Source organism: Delphinus delphis, chromosome 3 (genome assembly GCF_949987515.2).
Source record: "Delphinus delphis chromosome 3, mDelDel1.2, whole genome shotgun sequence".
Classification (NCBI taxonomy): domain Eukaryota; kingdom Metazoa; phylum Chordata; class Mammalia; order Artiodactyla; family Delphinidae; genus Delphinus; species Delphinus delphis.
The window spans coordinates 163,258,078-163,277,779 of NC_082685.1; the positions used below are offsets into that span (position 1 = coordinate 163,258,078).

The 19,702-nt window shown below is 39.9% G+C and overlaps 2 protein-coding genes across 4 annotated transcripts in view; both read left to right on the forward strand.

The window, feature by feature from the left end:
* Nucleotides 1–15,375, forward strand: part of LOC132421641 (ubiquitin-ribosomal protein eS31 fusion protein-like) — a 38,519-nt gene extending 23,144 nt beyond the window's left edge. Inside the window, exon 2 of the mRNA XM_060006445.1 lies at nt 14,873–15,375. Coding sequence (XP_059862428.1) covers nt 14,873–15,375 — 503 coding nt within the window. The remainder of the gene's footprint in view (nt 1–14,872) is intronic.
* Nucleotides 1–19,702, forward strand: part of CTNND2 (catenin delta 2) — a 937,337-nt gene that overhangs the window by 424,806 nt on the left and 492,829 nt on the right. The window lies entirely within an intron of this gene.

Sequence of the window (19,702 nt, forward strand, 5' to 3'; positions counted from 1 at the left end):
TCCACCTCTGTCTTTTGAAAGCTACCCAGTGCCCAAGGCCAAGGTCAAATACTACTTTCTCCAAAGTAGTTTTTTGATTCTCACTTCTTGATTAAGTTTTGTCTTAGTCTATTTGGGCTGCTGTAACAGAAGTACCATAGCCTGGGTGGCTTATAAACAACATAAATTTACTGCTCACATCTTTAGAGGCTGGAAGTCCAAGATCAGGGTGCCAGCATGGTCTGACTCTGCTGGATTCCTCTTCAGGGTTACAAACTTCCAACACATGGCAGAGAGCAGAGAGAGAAAGCAAATGGTCTTATGACCCTTATAAGGGCACTAATCCCATTCATGAGGGCTCCACCCTCATGACTTCATCTAATCCTAATTACCTCCTTTGGGTCTACCACCTAATACCATTGGAGAGGGAGGGAAAGTAGAGCGACTATTTTTTTCTCTTTCTCCTGGGCTCTCCTGATGCCATTTTTGAAACTTGATTCTCACTGTTATAAAAATATTTTTTTTGTATTACAATATTTATGTTCCCACTGGATAGATTGGAAGATCTTTGATAAGTCTTGCTTATTTAGAGGAGGGGGGGTGAAGAACACAGTATCTTGCCCAATGCATAGAGTAGGGGCTAATAATGAATTTAATCATTAAATATATAATAAGTATCTAAATAAATAATTAATCAAAGTCTTAACCATAGAAACTGTGCTTAATTTTTTTTTTCCTTCCAATTTCACATGGCCAGAATGCAAAAATCTGCAGTTACAAAGGTTTGGTTTTTCTCTAGACAAATCTCAGTGGAAACCAAATGATCATATACAGATATCTCTCTTGTTTGTGTGCCCTCAGCTCCAAACAGCATCGATGCTTTTCTTAAGGCTCTTGTGTTTGCTGCTTACCAAGGAAGAAAGGGCCCTTTAATTCTAACCAGGCTTGGTCACATGCTCATGCAGGAGCTTAAAATTATAAGAGGGGTAAGGGATATGTTCACACTTGTCACTGCAGTTTCACTAGGATGGGTGCAGCTCCTTTGCACCCTGAGGGTTATACCCAGCATACCCATTGGAATAGCTGTGTGCCCTACAGAGACTCTTCTTAGATACCCTGACCTCAGACTTTGTCCTGTTATTCATAGTTGTCCTTGCTAACTTCTTCCTCAGTTCCTGATTCAGTAGTTGGTCTTCTTATAGTGTTTTGACTGTGTGCATACCTGCTGTATCCTCTTCCTGGTGCACCAGGAGAGGTTTTTAACTCTCGCCTGATATGAACATCTTCCCTGGGAGAGGTGTTGGAACCATTCCCTCTCTTGTTGACTGTACCAGTGAATTCTTCTCAGCATCAGTGAGAATAAACCTGCTTGGGCTCCCTCCTTTGCTCTGGAAGCCACTGTGAATGCTGCCCCATCCAGAACTCAATATCCCCTTCTCAATTGAATGGATGCCCTTGGGATTCCAGATGTTGCTTAAATCTTTATTACTTGGTCTAGAGAAAGCTTATTACTTACAATAAACTATGTGGACATTCAATGCCCGGAGTGTGCTAGGAGATGCTACAAGTCACAGTTGCCTCTTATTGATTTTGCATTTTCTCTCCTCCCCCCTCATGCTGTTGGCATGCCTCTGTTGTGTGCTATAAAATCTTTGAGAATGTAATTGTCATCTATTCTCCTTAGTCCTATACTCAAAGGCTCTAGCTATAAAATGAATCCCATTACTTTAGCTCTTGAGGTCTGGCAATCCATTTTGTATTTTCTGCTGAAGATTTTGACCTGCCACTAAATTTTGAGTATGGGTGACACTGCTAAAATTTAATCAGTAAAGGTCTCTCATCTTAGATGAGACTAGGAAACATTTCAGTTTTATCCATTTCACTCTTTGTACCAAACTTGATGTCACATAATTTCTGGTCAGTCTAACACTTTCATACTGTAAATCTTTCCAAATTAGGAAATATGCTATAATTAAAAAAATCAATAGCAGCCCTAAATATCTGTAAGAACCTGTTAGAAAACTTAACAGTATACAATCTCAAATTCAGTGGCTGCAGAACTATAACATTCTTGGAAGTTATTTCAACCAAAACTGCTTGAAATCTAAATGCAGAAACTTATAGAAGTGATAAAAGTGTTATCTATTGAGAGACTTTGGGTAAAAACTGCACATTGAAAAGATGTAAGTTCTTCCCCAACACACTTATAGATTGAATACAGTTCCAGGTAAAAAACCCCGTTCATTAAGGATGAGGCAAAATATAGGAAATAAAAGTTAATCTGGAAAAAATCGATGGGTGAAGCAAAAAAAACTTAGGAAAAGCATAATAAGAGACAAAATTTGTCTTCAATTATGCAACAAAGGATGGTACTGGTGCCAAGCATTTTATACAAAGCTATGGCAAAGCATGAGAGAATTCCACTGAAAGTTATTGCTGGTTATCCCATAAGCTGTAAAGTGAGAATCAACACATTAGTAAGAGTTCTGTTAAGTTCAATGTTTTCCAACAATCATAGGACTCAAATGAAAATCCACCATAAAATAAACCAGGATGAAGTAAGTACTCATATCAGATGAGAGCCTCACACAGTGGTACCTTTCATTCTTCAGCATTTAATTTTAAAGGCAAGAAATTAAACAGGTTTGGGGGATGTCTTTGGATATTAAAATGTTTGCTCCTGAAAATAAAGGCTGAGTTGTTTTCACATGGTAACGGGAAGGACAAGTCATTTTGCCAGCCCATATTATAACCCAGACATAGATTTATTCACTTTAACAATTTTAATAGTTAAATAGTACCAAATTCCAGTACCCTGTGACTTTACTTTGGGAACTAATGTCATATTAAACCTAATTCCTGTTCTTCTTAACAGTTATATTTATTCTCTTTGTCATGAGTAACTCCTACCTGGAAATTAAGCCTTTACAATGACAGGGAGTTCCCATATCAATTTTTCTCAGGATGATTTTGGCACGATACTTAATGAACCCGTTTTTGGCCTTTACAGAATGAACTGTCTGAGCTTTTAAAAGTTATCGTCAATATGTGTCTGTCAGATAGAGAGGGACACACTGATTAGTAGCATGTGTCACCTATTTGTTTAGCATTTACTGTCAGTACATACCTTTATCAAAAGCAATATTCTCTTCCTGGAATTTATTTACAGATGTTGATAACATCACCAACTGTGCTTTAAAGACAGTAGGAAACAATAAATTCTGAGTATAATCAGTCCTTGTTTCTCCTTGTTAAAGAAAAAAAAAATGAAAGAAACTATTTCAGTAGAAGAGGGTTCAAATGTGTCTAATTTCATTTCTTATACTACAAAATATGTCATAAGATCATATAAAAAGAAAATTAAAAAACAATTAATAGCTAGAAAATACATTAAAATTATAAACTTTATACCAAATAGTTAAAATAGAAGGATTTGGAGACTGAGAAATCTAAGTTGAAGTCCAGCTCTGCCCATACTAGTTGTGTAATTTGGTGAAGTTTCTTGACCTAGCAAAATCTCAGTTATTGGGGATATAAGTATGTTAGAACAATATAAGCATTAAATGAGTTATAGAATCCAAGTGCTTAAACATAGGGCCTCGCAAAAAATATTAACCCTCAGTACCTTGGAACCATTATTATTTTTATGGTTTTGTTCAGATAAAGACAGTGAATTTTCTATTTCCCATGAGGAATGTTCTTCTGTGTTAACTGTCATAAAGCCACTGGAGCAAGCTGAGGTTGTGAGAGGTTCTGCTCTATTCCATAGTTCATGAGTTAGGTAAATAATAATTACTGATCATTGAAGTAGACCTCTCTCTCCAAATAAGAGGATATAGCGTAAAAGTAGGAACAGAGATTTTTATCTTTAGACATCCTGGGTTTAAATCCCTACTGTAGCAGTTACTTATTAGCTGTGCAAGTTTGGGCAAGCTTCAAATTTTTGTCTACAAACTGTCAGTAATAATCTTTGCTACTTCCTAGAACTATGCAATAGGACATGCAATAAATGTTCATTAATCCTGTTGTTTTATTTTGCCCCATAAGAAGAGGAAACAGTAGCTCTGATGGCCTACGAAACTGGCCAGTGGTCATGCAGCTGGTAAGTGGCAAAGATTTAGAGGTTTTACTACCTCTTTGGGGTTTAGTGTTAGCGGGGGAGATAGGGTGCTTGGACATGCAATGAATTAAACAACTAAATTAAAACGAGTATTTAAGAAGAATCCACAGAGAGGTTGGATTTTGAAAGACAAGTAAAGTATGGATATGTAGAGATAAGAGAAAAACATAAGCCCATTTAACTATAACATATAATTATGCTTTTTTATTAGGACTGGCATTGAGTATGATCAATAGTTATGAGTTAATAATAACCCAGCAAACTAGAATCCAATATCAGAGCTGGGTACTTAAGGGGACCTTGTATTTGGTGATCTTGACATCATAAGTCACAGGATAAAGATGATGTTCAGTGCCTGATGTTGAAAATTGGCTCACTCCATGGAGAAAAATTAGTTTTATCTCAATATCAAATTGTATAAATTCATAATCTAGAGTAGTATATTGACCACCATAAGAAAAATATTTCTTAAACAAGATACACAAAGGCCAAACCATAAGTTGAGAATGTGATGTATTTGACTACAGCAAAATAAAAGATTACTACTTTGAGTAAGGACATCATAAACATAGGTGAAAGCTGGGACAAGGTAATTGTAGCAGGTATCCAGAGTGTGCAAGAAACTTTAGTCCGCATCCACTAGAAGGGCAAAATCACAAAATACAAAAAAAAAAAAGAAATGGACAGAGGAGAGGATTAGGCAATTCATAGGAAGCAAACAAATGGTAAAACTTGTAAAAATAAGTTAGACCTTACTAATTGTGATGGTTAATTCTCTGTGTCAACCTGACTGGCCATGGGGTGAGAGAACCCTGACTGATACACTAATAATCAAAAATACAAATGAAAACAGTAAGGATAGACTGCTTTATACCCATCAGTGTGGAGAATGCTGCAAAGTCAAATAAAATTAAATCCTGGGGAGGATGTGGGCAAAGAAGCACTCACATCCCATGTAAACAGGTGCAGGCGCTTTGGAGCTGGATTGCAAGAAGCCCCAGGACCCAGTGTTTCTACCCCTGGGCAAATAAGAGGGGAAAATTCTCCCACAGGACCATAAGGAGACCATCCCAGGAATTAACTCAAGCACTTGGTGTGGACAGAGAAGCTGGAAGTATTCTAGTCTCCATAATTTGAGTCATCGATAAAAGAAAATATGGTTGATATACCCAAAGAACCATTAGGCAGCAGTCAGAAGTAATGAACTGGATGGTTACCCAAACCTAATGTTATTTGAAGAAAGTTTCTTTAAAAAGTTATTGTAACACATAGGTGTTTTTTAAATTATGCATGCAGAAATACCACCTTTTATCTAATAAGGATAGAGAAGATAAATAGGATGGTTATACATTTAATATGTTAAGAGGATATATTGGGGTAGGCATGGCATGGATGGGTATAGGGATAGAGGATGAAGGAAAAAATAATAAAATAAAATTGAACAAAAGAGGGACCTCACTAAAAGCCTTCTTAAGCATGTGCCATGAACTAATGTGTGACCAAGATGCAAGCGATGAGTGGATGCACCAAGGAGTCCTGAAAAGAAGGGGAGAAACCTGACAAATAAACAGTACCTTAGCCAAGTCATGAAGATCCACATCAACAGGGGAAAGTCATGTGGACGGTGTGCACCCTTGTTCTGACGTGATGAAGTGCTCTCTTCTCTTCTGGGGTCTTCCTCCCCAAAACCTACAATCTCAGTCTTATCATGAGAAAATAGAAAGATAAATCCCAATACTGGACATCCTACAAAACACCAGACCAGCATTCATCAAAACTGTCAAAATCATCAAACACTAGAAAAGTCTGAGACACTGTCTCAGCCAAGAGGAGTCTGAGGAGACACGATGACCAAAGGCAACGCGGGATCCTGGTGGATGGGTTCCTGGGACAGAAAAAGGACATCAGAAAAAAACTGAAAAGGAAATTGAAGAAACTATGGACATTAGTTAATGATGATGTACCAATATAGGTTTAATAATTGTGATCAATATGCCATAGTAATATTAATAATGTAAATTATTAATGTAAATTAATAATATAAAAGATGTTAATAATGGGGGAATATTGGATGTGGGGTATATGGGAACTCTCTGCACTGTTTTCTCAATTTTTCTAAAACTATTCTAAAAGGTATAGTCTAGGGGCTTCCCTGGTGGCACAGTGGTTGAGAGTCCGCCTGTCAATGCAGGGGACACGGGTTCGTGCCGCGGTCCGGGAAGATCCCACATGCCACAGAATGGCTGGGCCCGTGAGCCATGGCCGCTGAGCCTGCGCGTCTGGAGCCTGTGCGTACCGCCAAAAAAAAAAAAAAAAAAAAAAAAAAAGAAATGGAGAAATCGAAGCTGATGGAGCTTAAACCCAAGGCTTTATGATCCAGATATAATCCAAGAGGAAAGAGGACCAGATGCTAAAGGCTCACTACCATAAACTGAATATTTTTGTGTCATCCCACCCAAGCTGCAACTTCATGTGTTGGGACCTAATCCCCAATGTGATGCTATTTGGAGGTGGGGCCTTTGGGAATTGAATCATCATGAAGGTGGAGCCCTCAAGAATAGGATTAGTGCCCTTATAAGAAAGGCCCCACAGAGCTTCCTCATCCCGTCTGCTATGTGAGGACACAGCAGGAAGGTGGCCGTCTGCCAGGAAGAGGGCCCTCACCAGACTCCAGCCCTGCTGGCACCCTGATTCAGACTTCCAGCCTCCAGAACTGTGAGAAATAAACTTCTGTTGTTTATAAGCCACCACCCAGTATATGGTACTTTGTTGTAGCAGCCAAACGGACTTAGATATCCACCAAGAAAGAAGGAAATGATTTTAAGCTGGATGAGAAGGGAGCTGGAACAGGGTCTCTGCACAAAGCCTGTGGACTGAAAGGGCAGCCCCACCTGTGGAAAGAGCTCAAAATGCCTCATCACTGATTTGGGATCACCAGGGAAGCTTGTCCTCTCTGGTGCTTAAGTGGGGAAATTTTTCTCCTTTGAGAAACCAGACGTGTTTGAGGGCAGGGTCTGAACTTACAGCTTGTCTGTTGTAAAGAAACTTGAGCTGAAAAGAATAAACTGAAGACTTGTCTAGAAACCCTGAGGCTTCCTAGCATTAGGTGAACATAACACTTTTCTGCAAAGCTTTTCCACACAGTAGATCATGCAAGAACTCCTTAGGAAAGAAGAGAAACCCCACTGATGATAAGCTCAGAGTTCAAAAATGTCAAGGACAAGACAAATGAGTCACCAGGAAGGAGTCAGCACTTTCAGCAGACTAAATGATTTGGGGATCCAGGAATTTGAGTGACTAGAGCAAGCTGAAAGAAACCATAAAATAAGAGACTATAAAATTTTTAAAAGGCCCAAATAGAATTTCTGGGAATGAACAAGTATAGTCACTATAAGTAAAGCCACCCGGGAATGTTTGACTGACTCAAGGATTGTCCCTATGCTCCTTGGACATTTCCGGATAAACACCTTGCATACTGTGTCTGGAGAGTGATCTGAAATCTTGCTGTTCTTTTGACAGATCATCTCTTCTGTGGTTTACACCGTGGAACCACTGAGATGGCTTCATTCTCCCCCAATTTTTATCCTGAGTGAGTTTGCTTTGATCGAAAAGTACTTCATAATCCCCCCCCCCTTTTTTTTTTTGTTTGCAGTATGCGGGCCTCTCACTGTTGTGGCCTCTCCCATTGCAGAGCACAGGCTCCGGACGCGCAGGTTCAGCGGCCATGGCTCACGGGCCCAGCCGCTCTGCGGCATGTGGGATCTTCCCAGACCGGGACACGAACCCATATCCCCTGCATCGGCAGGTGGACTCTCAACTGCTGCGCCACCAGGGAACCACCCCCCCTTTTTTCTTTTACAACAAGAATGCCATAAGTGTATTTACTATTTATCTTAATGACTCTATTTTATGATCACATAATGATAAAATTATTTTACCCTTTCACCTTCACCTCCAGTGGCCAGAAGACCTGATTGATACTTAAATTCTCATTCAAAGGATCATATAACCTATTAGGTTGCTGTGATTCCCTCTTCCATGGGCTGGGGACCACCTTGATCCCAGGATACCTGGCACCCTGGAAATATCACAACAGTGCAGTTTTCTTTTATTGTTAATTGAGCCTTGAGTTTCATTCTCCCTGCTGCTTCTGCCATTTCTTGGTGTAGATTAATTATTCCAGCTTGGCATTTTACAGTGAGAGATTTTTAACTCTAATTTGAATTAATAAAAGAAGAAAAAGCAAATACTTTAGTTAAAAAGAACAGCACAGTATCACTAAAAGCTAACATGTACATTTAATCCTATTCTTTTTATTAACTAAATTTAAAAATAGGAAGTTTTTCTTATTCATCTTTATTCCCCCTAAAAATATTGTATATGTGTTAGATGCTTAAAGACTTACTCAACGTTTTAAATAATTCTGCATATCCAAAAAAATGGAATGTTAGTCGTACAAGACAACCAGTTGGTCATAATTCACTGGAACTAAATCTCCAATACCTGCTGCTTAAATAACTTTAAAATTTCTATAAGTACAAAGATACTCCTAGGAACCCAATCACCTTTTTTAAAAATCGAATCAAAATGTATTTATTTGTTTACTTAGTTATTTTTTTACATACCTACACACACAGAGAAAACCAACCAAATTATATTTCAAAGGCCAGACCCTATCACAAGTTATTTACCTTCAGGAATGTTCTGGGTAGCGTCGGGCACCAGCCCAACTTACAGAACAGGAACTGACACAATAGCCACTCACCCCAGAGACCTCAACTGTCCGGACTCTCCTCAGCCTTGGACATGTAGTAAGACTGGTCCCAGTGAGGGAAGAGGAGAGAGGGGCTTCTCAGGGTTGGTCCATTTGAAATAAAGCCAGGACAAGTAGAAAGCAGGCAGGAAGAGGAAGGTGGGGAGAAAAGAGGGAAGCAATCACATGGTCTAGGTGGCCTGTCGTGTCTGGGGTGGGGGCAGGTGAGCCTGGAGAGCCTGGCTCTCCTCATCCTCTGATGGAACCCACAGCCTGTGCTGGTTCCAGTGACACCTCCTGCATGTGTGGGCCACGGTTCAGACCAACTGCAGGCAATGACGTGGGTACCAGTCTTGTGGATTAGCTTATGCCTGTGCTCTTTGGATGGCTCCAGTGAGTACCCTTGTGAGTAATACCACCCTTGGGCCTGGGCATCTGGGTCCTATTATGGGCTCTATGTCTTTGCTGTGTCCAGCCCCTTCTTCTTGACCACACTTGGGATCCCTGGACCCTGGAAAGATGGCCATAACACCGTTTTCTTTCCTTGTTAATTCTACCTGTGTAACATTTCTGCTTCTGTACATGCATGTGTGGAAACCTGACCAACACATAGAACATTGTTTGCCCTGAAAATGAGCCTGTCACAAAGAATTGGTTGGTTGATGGGGCGGGGGGAAGCAAGTGGATGAGAAGGCATCAGTCACTTTCATACTGACAGTCTTACAGAACAATGATGAACAGGGGCCTTGGAAATGCTGTCATCTTGTCAGTATCTCAGGAGTCTGGGAATAAGTATGCTCTTTAGCAAGTAATTTTTTGACTGTCGTTATTAGAGGCATGATTTTTTTTTTAAATACTTCAAATTAGAATGCAAGATGGTAGCTGGTAATTTTGAACACTTTGGAAAAGGAAGAGAAAGGAGATAAAATTTTCTTATTGTACATAGTAATTTTTACACTTGAGTCTGTAAACTTTCCTCTAAATGTGATTCGTCATAGTCTAGTGTTGATTTGATGGTAGAGTTTGGAAGACATTGGCTAGTCCATTTTGCCATAATTTCTTCAATTTTTTTCAAAGACGGTGGATCCAAACGAACTCATGAATAAACTGACGGGTGAGTGTCAGGATATAGGACACACCGAAAAAAGGTCTAGAACTCAATGATAATCAGTAGCTCTTCCAAATGAGCTACCTTCCAGGTGAATGGCTGTAGGACAGAGCAGTCTCTTATTAAAAATTGTTTTATCTTTTTAAATTAGGAAATAAAAGTCCCATGAAGTTTATTTTTAGTTGTACTCCCAAACTGTTTCCATAAAGTCTGCCATTAGGGAAGTTTATTCAAAAATGGCTATCTGTACCTGTGGACTGAAGTTGACTACTGTCTTTGACCACATTCTGTGTGAGTTAGTCCCCATGTGCTGTAGTACCCACATTCTTATAATGAAATTCCAAGGAATATCAATAAACTCCAGACGGATTTGGTTATCTTCTCTCCAGTATTTTCTGAGAGGCTAAACTGGACCACCCTGCTAAATGTATTTAATCGCCTTAATCGGTTTTAATATTTTCAGGGTCTGAACGATTGTGGAGGGAGAAACAGATGTTTTGTGATAGCTCTGAATTTTTCAGGAGTTGTTCCTGAAATAATTACAGATCGGGAATCATACAGTCAAAAGTCATCTTCATTTGAGTCAGTTTGGCAAAATAAAGGTGACAGGAAAGCTGTCTCACTTTTGTTTGCTTAATCCTTGCATTTCAAAATTGGGACAGAGATCATGTGAGAATGCCCAGGTGCACAGCTGCTACACTTATTATGTTTCAAATTTTTTACCATTTGCTGAAACATGCATATCCATCTATAGTAATTGAGAGCAACCCATGAATTGTATTCACTTTGTGAAAGTAGCAACATGGACTGGAAGAGAATGCAAAAAAAAGAACAGTCTAGTTTGGGGTGTCTTCTGCTATTTCAAGAAAAACTTTGAGTACACATAGTGAAAGAGTTTTCTAAAAAAATATTTTACAGTTTAATGGGAAAAGGTATGCAGATTAATAACAATATGAATAGTAACTATGTGAAAATATAAGATATATTTAGTAATTTTCAACATAATTATTTAAGAAAAAATGTGTGCTCTGAAAGACAAAAAAACGTTAAGATGTTTATGAAGTCTAAAGAAAATATTTGGCAGGGGAGAAGAAAGAAATATCTTTTCAATGAGGGAAATCAAAGCATAAAGGGAGAAATCATATTGGAATCCCTACCTGTACTCAAGGTAGCTTAGAAAGATTTCCTTCTTTCATGTTTTTAGGAATTCATAGTAAATATGGTCACAATGAATGAACACCTACATCAAACCCATGATTGACTATTCCTATAATTTTAGTTAATAAAGCATATGAGTCAATCTTGGCTCTTTTTATCTCTTAAATCCTATATTCTAACCAATAACCAATCCTGCCACCTTACTTTCATGATCCAGCCAGGGTCAACCACCTCTCACCACCTCCTTACCTGCCTGGTCCACTGGCCCACTGAACCTAAATTGTTACCTTTACCCCATTACCAGCCTCCCAGCTTCAATTCCCCAACAGTCTGTTCTCAACACCAGAGTCAGCATGATCTTTAAAAGCATAAATTAGGTCAGTTCACTTCCTAGTTCAAATACTTCCTATGGCCTTTCAGATACTCAGAGTAAACATCAAAGTTCCTACAGTGATGGGCCATTCTCCTTCTTGCCGGAGCCCTGTTGCTCCACTGAGCTCGTCTTTTGATGCTCAGCCCCTTTCTGGGCTGTAGGCACACTGTCCTTGGGGTGCTCTGTCCCCCCAGAGACATTGAAGATGCTCCTCCCTCACCTGGGGCTCTCCTGACATCTCATCACCTGCCTGCTCCCTCTCAACATCCACTCAGTGAGGACCCCACAATACTTTATTTAGAGCTGAACCCTTGACACTGCGTATCCCTGTTTCCTTTATATCGCCTTCTAACATACTCTATATGTATTTACTTATTTACTTTGTTATCTTTCTCTCTCAACTACAAGTGAAGGAATTTTTGTCTGTTTGGTTAACTACCAAATTTCCCAATGCCTTAAAGAGGCATAGGCACATTGTAGGGTATCAGTAAATATCTGATGAATGAATGAAAAATCCAACATATTTACAATTTAGTTTTAGAATCATTTACCTAGATATAATCTCAAAAGTGAATCTTAGTTCTGGATCACCTCTAGTTAACAAAAATTAACTCGAAATAATTAATTAAAATTGGTTCTAATTAATTTTGGCAATCTCTGTAGAGCTAGCCACACTAATCAGTTGAGAGTGGAAAAGAAAACCAGAAATCTGTCTCTCTCATTTACAAATAAAATCATATTTATTAGGAACACTTTTCTGGCTGCCAAAGCTTAGCTTGACCTGGAGTTCATGAACATCTGTCTCCTTCACTCAGTGCTTTCCAATTCATTAAAAATCAAGAAGAAAAGAAATTGAGTCAGTGTTTGCTGTGTTTGCTGTTTTGCATGACAAAGGAAAAAAAAGGATCCTTAAGATTAGTTTTTTTTTATTTAATATTGTAAACACATCCATATATGCTTTCTCGAGTATCTAGGACAGCTAGAACAAGGGTTTTGTGCTCTGACTTAATCCTGGAGAAGGATAAGTCAAGAGTTGGGACATAAGGAATGATGCCAGGAACTGCTTCTCTCTCTAACTCATAGGATCGACTAAGCACAGTGATTTCTCAAAACTCATAACTGGGAACCATATTCCCGTTATGCATCTGTTTATAAGCCTGAGCAGGCAAATGAATGTGATCTCTGGTATAAATTTCTTATTAAAAACACAAGTGAGGGACTTCCCCAGTGGTCCAGTGGTTAAGGCTCCGCGCTTCCACTGCAGGGAGCGTGGGTTCGATCCCTGTTCTGGGAACTAAGATCCTGCATGCCGCACGGCGAGCCCCCCCCAAAAAAACACAGACACACAAGTGAGAGATAGAAAAGTGGTTGCATAAAAAGCCAAGACACCCAAAGGGTAAGTAATTAGCCCTTCTTATGGCTTTATGGATATTTACATAACCACACAGTTTAAGGGATGGATGGATGGATGGATGGATGGATGGATGGATGGATGGATGGATAGATAGATAGATAGATAGATAGATAGACAGGCAGACAAAGACAATCTTACCTCTTTAGACACATAAGTACATTTTCAAGTTTTGTGCATAATTAACATGAGAAATAGTGCTAAGAGTGTACCATATACCAAAAATAGGATTATTATTTGAATAAATTTTCTAACTCGACCAGAAACTATATAATATAATTACAATACACTTGAAATGAAACGGTAAAGCGGGAGCATTTTAATTGGCAAAGCTATCATGTTGGACTTGTGTGATTAATCTTTTAGAGGAATGGCAAATAGATTTTTAATGAGTTTTAAATGTAAGACTGAGATTGATGGATCGTCCACACTTTATCAAGACTGAGGAGTGAGCAGTATGCAAATACAGAGAAGGGACGGCACCCATGCAGAGTCCACATGGGACAGAGGCAGTTTCTGGGTAGTTAACGTGGTTGTCCTTTTGCTTGCTTCTTTACACTGTGGTGGTTTATTTGCTGTAAACCAAAGTTAAGAAACACATAGACTGGAATGGTAGCAGCTCATTTCTTTGTTGAATCTGTAATTATTTAAACAAAACACTCTATAATATAAAAGTCAGTTACTTTCCACGACCCCAGTAATGGAATTTATTTCCCATTTATATTTCTAACTTCACTTTTTATTTGAATTCCTTTGCTTCAGTTTTCATGTTGACATTTTTTCTCATTGTAGCCTATTTCAGTATCCAGCTTATCATTCTGAAGAATTTCTTACATAAATGCACTTACAATATCCTAAGACTGAAGCCTGTGGCCACAAATGGTGAACAGTGTCCACTGCCACACCAGGAAGTGGGCAATGAAGAACAGAGAAGCCAGAAGAGGCCAAGGCCAGGACTCAGGTTGAGAGGAGAAGCTTTGCAGATATCAGTGCTTTTAATAGCTCAAATTCAGACTGAATGCCAGGGATCCAGGCCGTGCCTGAAGTGGGAGAGGCAGGTTACCTGAGTCCTCTGCCTAACAAGTCATTAAAAACGAGGCATGAATAGCCTAGACTTTAAAACTAGAACTGTGATCTCTCTAGTCCTCAGCTATTTGCTCTTAGCCAGGAATTATGCCCTCTGTTTGGTCCAAGTGGCCACAACTTGCAGAAGTGTGTTTAGATATCTTTGGATTACAATGAGGAGAGGGGCGTTCCTTTGTCAGCAAGGTCAAATTTCAGTGACTCTCTGTGGATGCCTTGAAATCAACCACCATGGTCTGAATGTGTCCCTCCAAAATTCATATGTTGAAATCTTAACCCCCTAATGTGATGGTATTAGGAGGTGGGGCCTTTGGGAGCCACTTAGGTCATGAGGATGGGGCCCACAGGAATGGGATTAGTGTCTTATAATAGAGACCCCAGAGAGTTCCCTCATCCCTTCTGCCATATGAGGACACAATGAGAAGTCTTTGACCAGAGGAGGTTCCTCACCCGACCATGCTGGCACCTTGATCTCAGACTTGCAGCCTCCAGAGCTGTGAGCAATAAATCTCTGTTGTTTATAAGCCACACTCTGTGGGGTATTTTTGTTAGAGCGGCCCAAATGGACAAAGATACCACCATGGCCTGGTCACTCACCTGGTTACCTCCTGCCCTTGTTTTCCTCTGTCACCTTTTGTTAGTTCAACCCAGACCACAGGACTCAATATACCTGGGTATCAAATAACAGTGTAGCACACTGATAGTAACATCACTCTATTCTTCTGTAAATTTTCAAGCTTCACCAGGGATTTCTGTGGATGCTACATAGCATCTCTCAGAAGCAATGACTCAGTCCTTATTTCTTTCTAATCTAAAATTATTTCTTGGAAGATAGTTTCCCCAAGCCTTGAGTGCAAACATTTGAATTTTTACAAATGCCACTCTAGCTTTTGGATCCTCCATCTGCAGTGGCACCGCCGCCAATGTGCAGATTTTCGTGAAGACCCAGACGGGGAAGACCATCACTCTCGAGGTCGAACCCTCGGATGCAGTAGAAAACGTAAAGGCCAAGATCCAGGACAAGGAAGGAATTCCTCCTGACCAGCAAAGACTGATCTTTGCTGGCAAGCAACTGGAAAATGGACGTACTTTGTCTGACTACAACATTCAGAAGGAGTCCACTCTTCATCTTGTGTTGAGTCTTCGTGGTGGTGCTAAGAAAAGGAAGAAGTCGTACACCACTCCCAAGAAGAACAAGCGTAAGAGAAAGAAGGTTAAGCTGGCTGTCCTGAAATACTATAAGGTGGATGAGAATGGCAAAATCAGTCTCCTTCGTTGGGAGTGCCCTTCAAATGAATGTGGTGCTGGAGTTTTTGTGGCCAGCCACTTTGACAGACATTGTGGCAAATGTTGTCTGACCTATTGTTTCAACAAACCAGAAGACAAGTAATTGTATATTGGTTAATAAAAGACATGAACTAATGAAAAAAATTTTCACTCTATTGTTTACTCATTTATGAGGCGTGTTGGCTCAACTACGCAAAAATCCATGCCAGCTTTGAAATTCAAGGATTTTATAATACTATTTCATTGGAGCCAGACATGCTCTAGATGAGTTAGGTCATCCACATTGAAGGGCAGGGGAACAGACTGCACACTGATCTTGACCCCTTTTCTCTGGGCTTAATCCACCCCTGAGAACAGCCAGTCACAGAATTCTTGAAGCAGAGACATTCTTAGTTCCAATAGCTGAGAGGTTTGTGAGCAATCTCTGACTCTAAGTCTTAGTGGGTCTACTCCCACCTGGCCTGTTTCTCACTCCTTGAGTTTATCTTTACATTTAGTCTCAGGTTCTTTTTGTTTGTTTATTAATTAATTAATTTATTTTTGCTGTGTTGGGTCTTCGTTTCTGTGTGAGGGCTTTCTCTAGTTGTGGCAAGCAGGGGCCACTCTTTATCATGGTGCGCAGGCCTCTCACTCTCTTGGCCTCTCTTGCTGCGGAGCACAGGCTCCAGACGCGCAGGCTCGGTAGTTGTGGCTCACGGGCCTAGTTGCTCCGTGGCATGTGGGATCTTCCCGGACCGGGGCTCGAACCCGTGTCCCCTGCATTAGCAGGCAGATTCTCAACCACTGTGCCACCAGGGAAGCCCAGTCTCAGTTTCTTAATAAAGGAGTGGGTTTGGCCTGACATGGGGACCGTTGTGCCTTCTGCACTCTGTTTGCATATTTGGCCACGTGCAGATAAGATTTGAAAATGCTTCACTTATTTATTCACACAGTTGATCCAGTGAATTATTATTTCATGGCACTTTTATTCCACAAATTTCCAGGGCTTGAGATTCAGCAGTAAACAAAACAAGCAAAGTTTCTGCCTTCATGAAGTTCACACCTAGTGAGGGGAGAAAGAAAATTGAAGAACCATAAAGAACAATGAAGGAGAACAAGGGGGAAAAGAGTGAAGGGAGGGGTGCTATGGTGAAATGATGCTTGAGCAGAGAACCCTACAGGAAGAAGAAAGGGAGGAAGCTGTGTCCCAGGGTAAAGTACTAGGAGTAGCAAGTGCAAAGGCCCTGAGGTATTTACAGGAGACCAGCATGGCTGGAATGAGGCCAGATTTAGGAACAGATAGAGAAATGCAGCAGGGCCACTTCTGGGGGTAGAACATTAATCAATTAATGAGGGTGGCATAGTAGAGAACAGTGGAAAGGTACATTTCGTGTTCTCATGCACACATTTCTCAATATGAAAATATGAGTGAAATCTAGTGTCTCAACTTTTAAGCTCTTCTGATGTAAGTTAAATTCAGAAATTGGCTGGGCAGGACTTCCCTGGTGGCACAGTGGTTAAGAATCCGCCTGCCAGTGCAGGCGACACAAGTTTGATCCCTGGTCCGGGAAGATCCCACATGCTGCAGAGCAACTAAGCCCGTGTGCCACAACTACTGAGCCCACGTGCCACAGCTACTGAAGCCCATGCACCTAGAGCCCGTGCTCCGCAACAAGAGAAGCCACCATGATGAGAAGCCCGCGCACCACAATGAAGCGTAGCCCCTGCTCACCTCAACTAGAGGAAGCCCATGTGCAGCAACGAAGACCCAGCACAGCCAAAAATAAATAAATAAATACATTTATTTAAAAAAAAGAGAGAGAAGAAATTGGCTGGGCAATTAGGGAAACAGATAACAAATATTAGACATAAATTTATTCTCTGCATTTTTCCACTGAATTTCTTCCTTAGGTCATCTGTTTCCTGTTCCTTTTTAGATTATTGTTTTCTGAGGCAGCCCTATGACAAGTGAGATGGGAAGCTTTCAGCAGGCTATTAGTGAGGAATACCAGAGTCTCACCTATGTTGGAGGCACCCTCTGACTATTGTAGAATGAACTTTTGAGGGCAGAATGTACTGGAAGCAGGACCATTAAATCTTTTGTCAAAAGGGCATGAGAGCCCTGTCCATTCCAGTTGGATGATCTTGTCAAAATGATGCATAAATATTATTGTTTGAGAAAGGTTCAGCTTCATCAAAATTCAAAGTGTAAACTTTGCAATATTGCAACATCATTTGATCAGATTGCTTCAGTTATTAACCGTCACACCCTTTGTTGGTACACAGACCACAAGGTTTGTGAGAGGTGAGGAGAAGAATGTAGAATCTGATTTCATCTGAAGGTACTTGCAACATGATATGGACCTAAATGTATATGTAAAATCATAAAATATTAAGCACAAATACAATATTGACTGAACACACTCTGGCAGGTGTACACATGACTCCTTCCACATGGGTTAGAAATTATATTAGAATAGTTTTATCATTATTGTCATTTGTTTTGAAGTTTTAAATGAAAGTATATTTCAATATCTTTATGCAAGTTTGAGGATTCATGGTCTGTGGAGAAGAAGTGCTTTCCTTGCCTAGTGGAGAAATAAAAGGATTATCTGGAAACATTTTCCATTCTGAGATCAGATACCTCAGTTAGCAGTGTGTGCTGATGAAGTACGTGAAGGTCGGGCAGCTTTAAGTCTATCACTTTATTTGTTGTTTTTCTTCTTGGCTTTTAAAAAGTGCAAAAAAGATGTATATCATTCTTTTTCAATCTATTGTAGTTAATAAGACAAAGCAAAACCTTTCCATCACCTACCGCCAAGTAGAACTTAAGGTGCAGTTTTCATATTTACGACACTACTTGTTTTTCTAAATTGGCAAATTTAAGACTGTTTCCAGAGATAAGATTTCAGTGAAAACCTAGGACTCTGGCCTCATATTTGGAAGACAGAGTTCTTTTTATCACCAACCGTGTTGTTGTACTCTAAGTGTTTAAGCTTTTTTTTAATTAATTTTTATTGGAGTAGAGTTGATTTACGATGTTGTGTTAGTTTCAGGTGTACAGCAAAGTGAATCCGTTATACATATACATATATCCACTCTTTTTTGGATTATTTTCCCATATAGGTCATTACAGAGTGTTGAGTAGAGTTCCTTGTGCTATACAGCAGGTTCTTATCTATTTTATATACAGTAGTGTGTATATGTCAGTCCCAATCTCCCAGTTTATCCCCCCTCCCTTCCTCCTTGGTGACCATAAGTTTGTTTTCTGCATCTGTGACTCTATTTCTGTTTTGTAAATAAGTTCATTTGTACCATTTTTTTTAGATTCCACATATAAGCTATATCATATGATATTTGTTAAATAGCTTAAGCTTTTGAACTCTGTAAACCGAAGAGTAAAATAACAATAATAAAAGCAGAACTTGTAATATCTCCTTTATCTGTGTCAAGCCCTCTGCTAAGCACTTTCCATGCATTGTCTCATTTAACTTTTACCTTCTTTTTTCCTTTGAGTCAGACCAGCACTATAATCTCTACTATATAGGTGAACAAAGTGAGATGGCAGAGTTCAGGGGGTTATCCCCTAGTATTTGCATAGAGAGCTAGTTTTTGGAATCAAGGAACCCAGTGTTTTTCTCTTATACACGTGAATCACTAAATCCAAACCATCTCTGCAAAAGTGAACTTCCTAGAACTGTGTACTCTGGTAACTTTTTCTAACATGGTCTTGTATCTTGTCCTTTATTTTCTCCATGGTAAAAATCTCACATCTGATCTCCTAGATTGGGGTGAAGATAAGATGAACATAGAATAAATAAAAGTTAGGAACAGGAGGACCAGGCTGCAATACAGTTAAGCTTACTGGTTTACAATAGGAGTTCTAAGAAACTTCAATATGTGAATGTGCCTTAGGAGTCTCCAAGGTACAAAGTCAAGTCAGGGAACAGCTATTACTGTGTTCCCCTTCTCCCAGACAGAGAAATAATGAACTGGAGAGGAAGATTTGCTTGCTCTCTGATTCACTTCCCAGTCTTTTGACCCATTCTGCTCAGATACTGTTTTCTTGAAGGGAATTTCACATTCACACATTCACCTGGAATTCCCCAGCCATCAGGCTTGTGTGAAAATGTGCTTTAGGATGACTCATCCCTGCCTATGTTTCCTGGGCTCACAGTGTTCCCAGTTTTCTCATGTTACTCAGAATCCAGCAGCCTATCTGGACGTTGCTCCCATCCCTGTATCTGTAAACCCCATCATTTGTGCTTCTTTCCATGCACCTGTGTCTTCCATGCATCTATGTTGGTCTAGGAACCACTCTCTCATGGAAGTTAGCCAGCGGGTTTCCATTCCTTCACAGATTCACAGTCACAATTCTCAGGGATTTCCCCCAGTATACACATTGGTGAAGACTGGAGAGAAAAAGGGGGTCAAAGGTTGAAGGGCTTAAA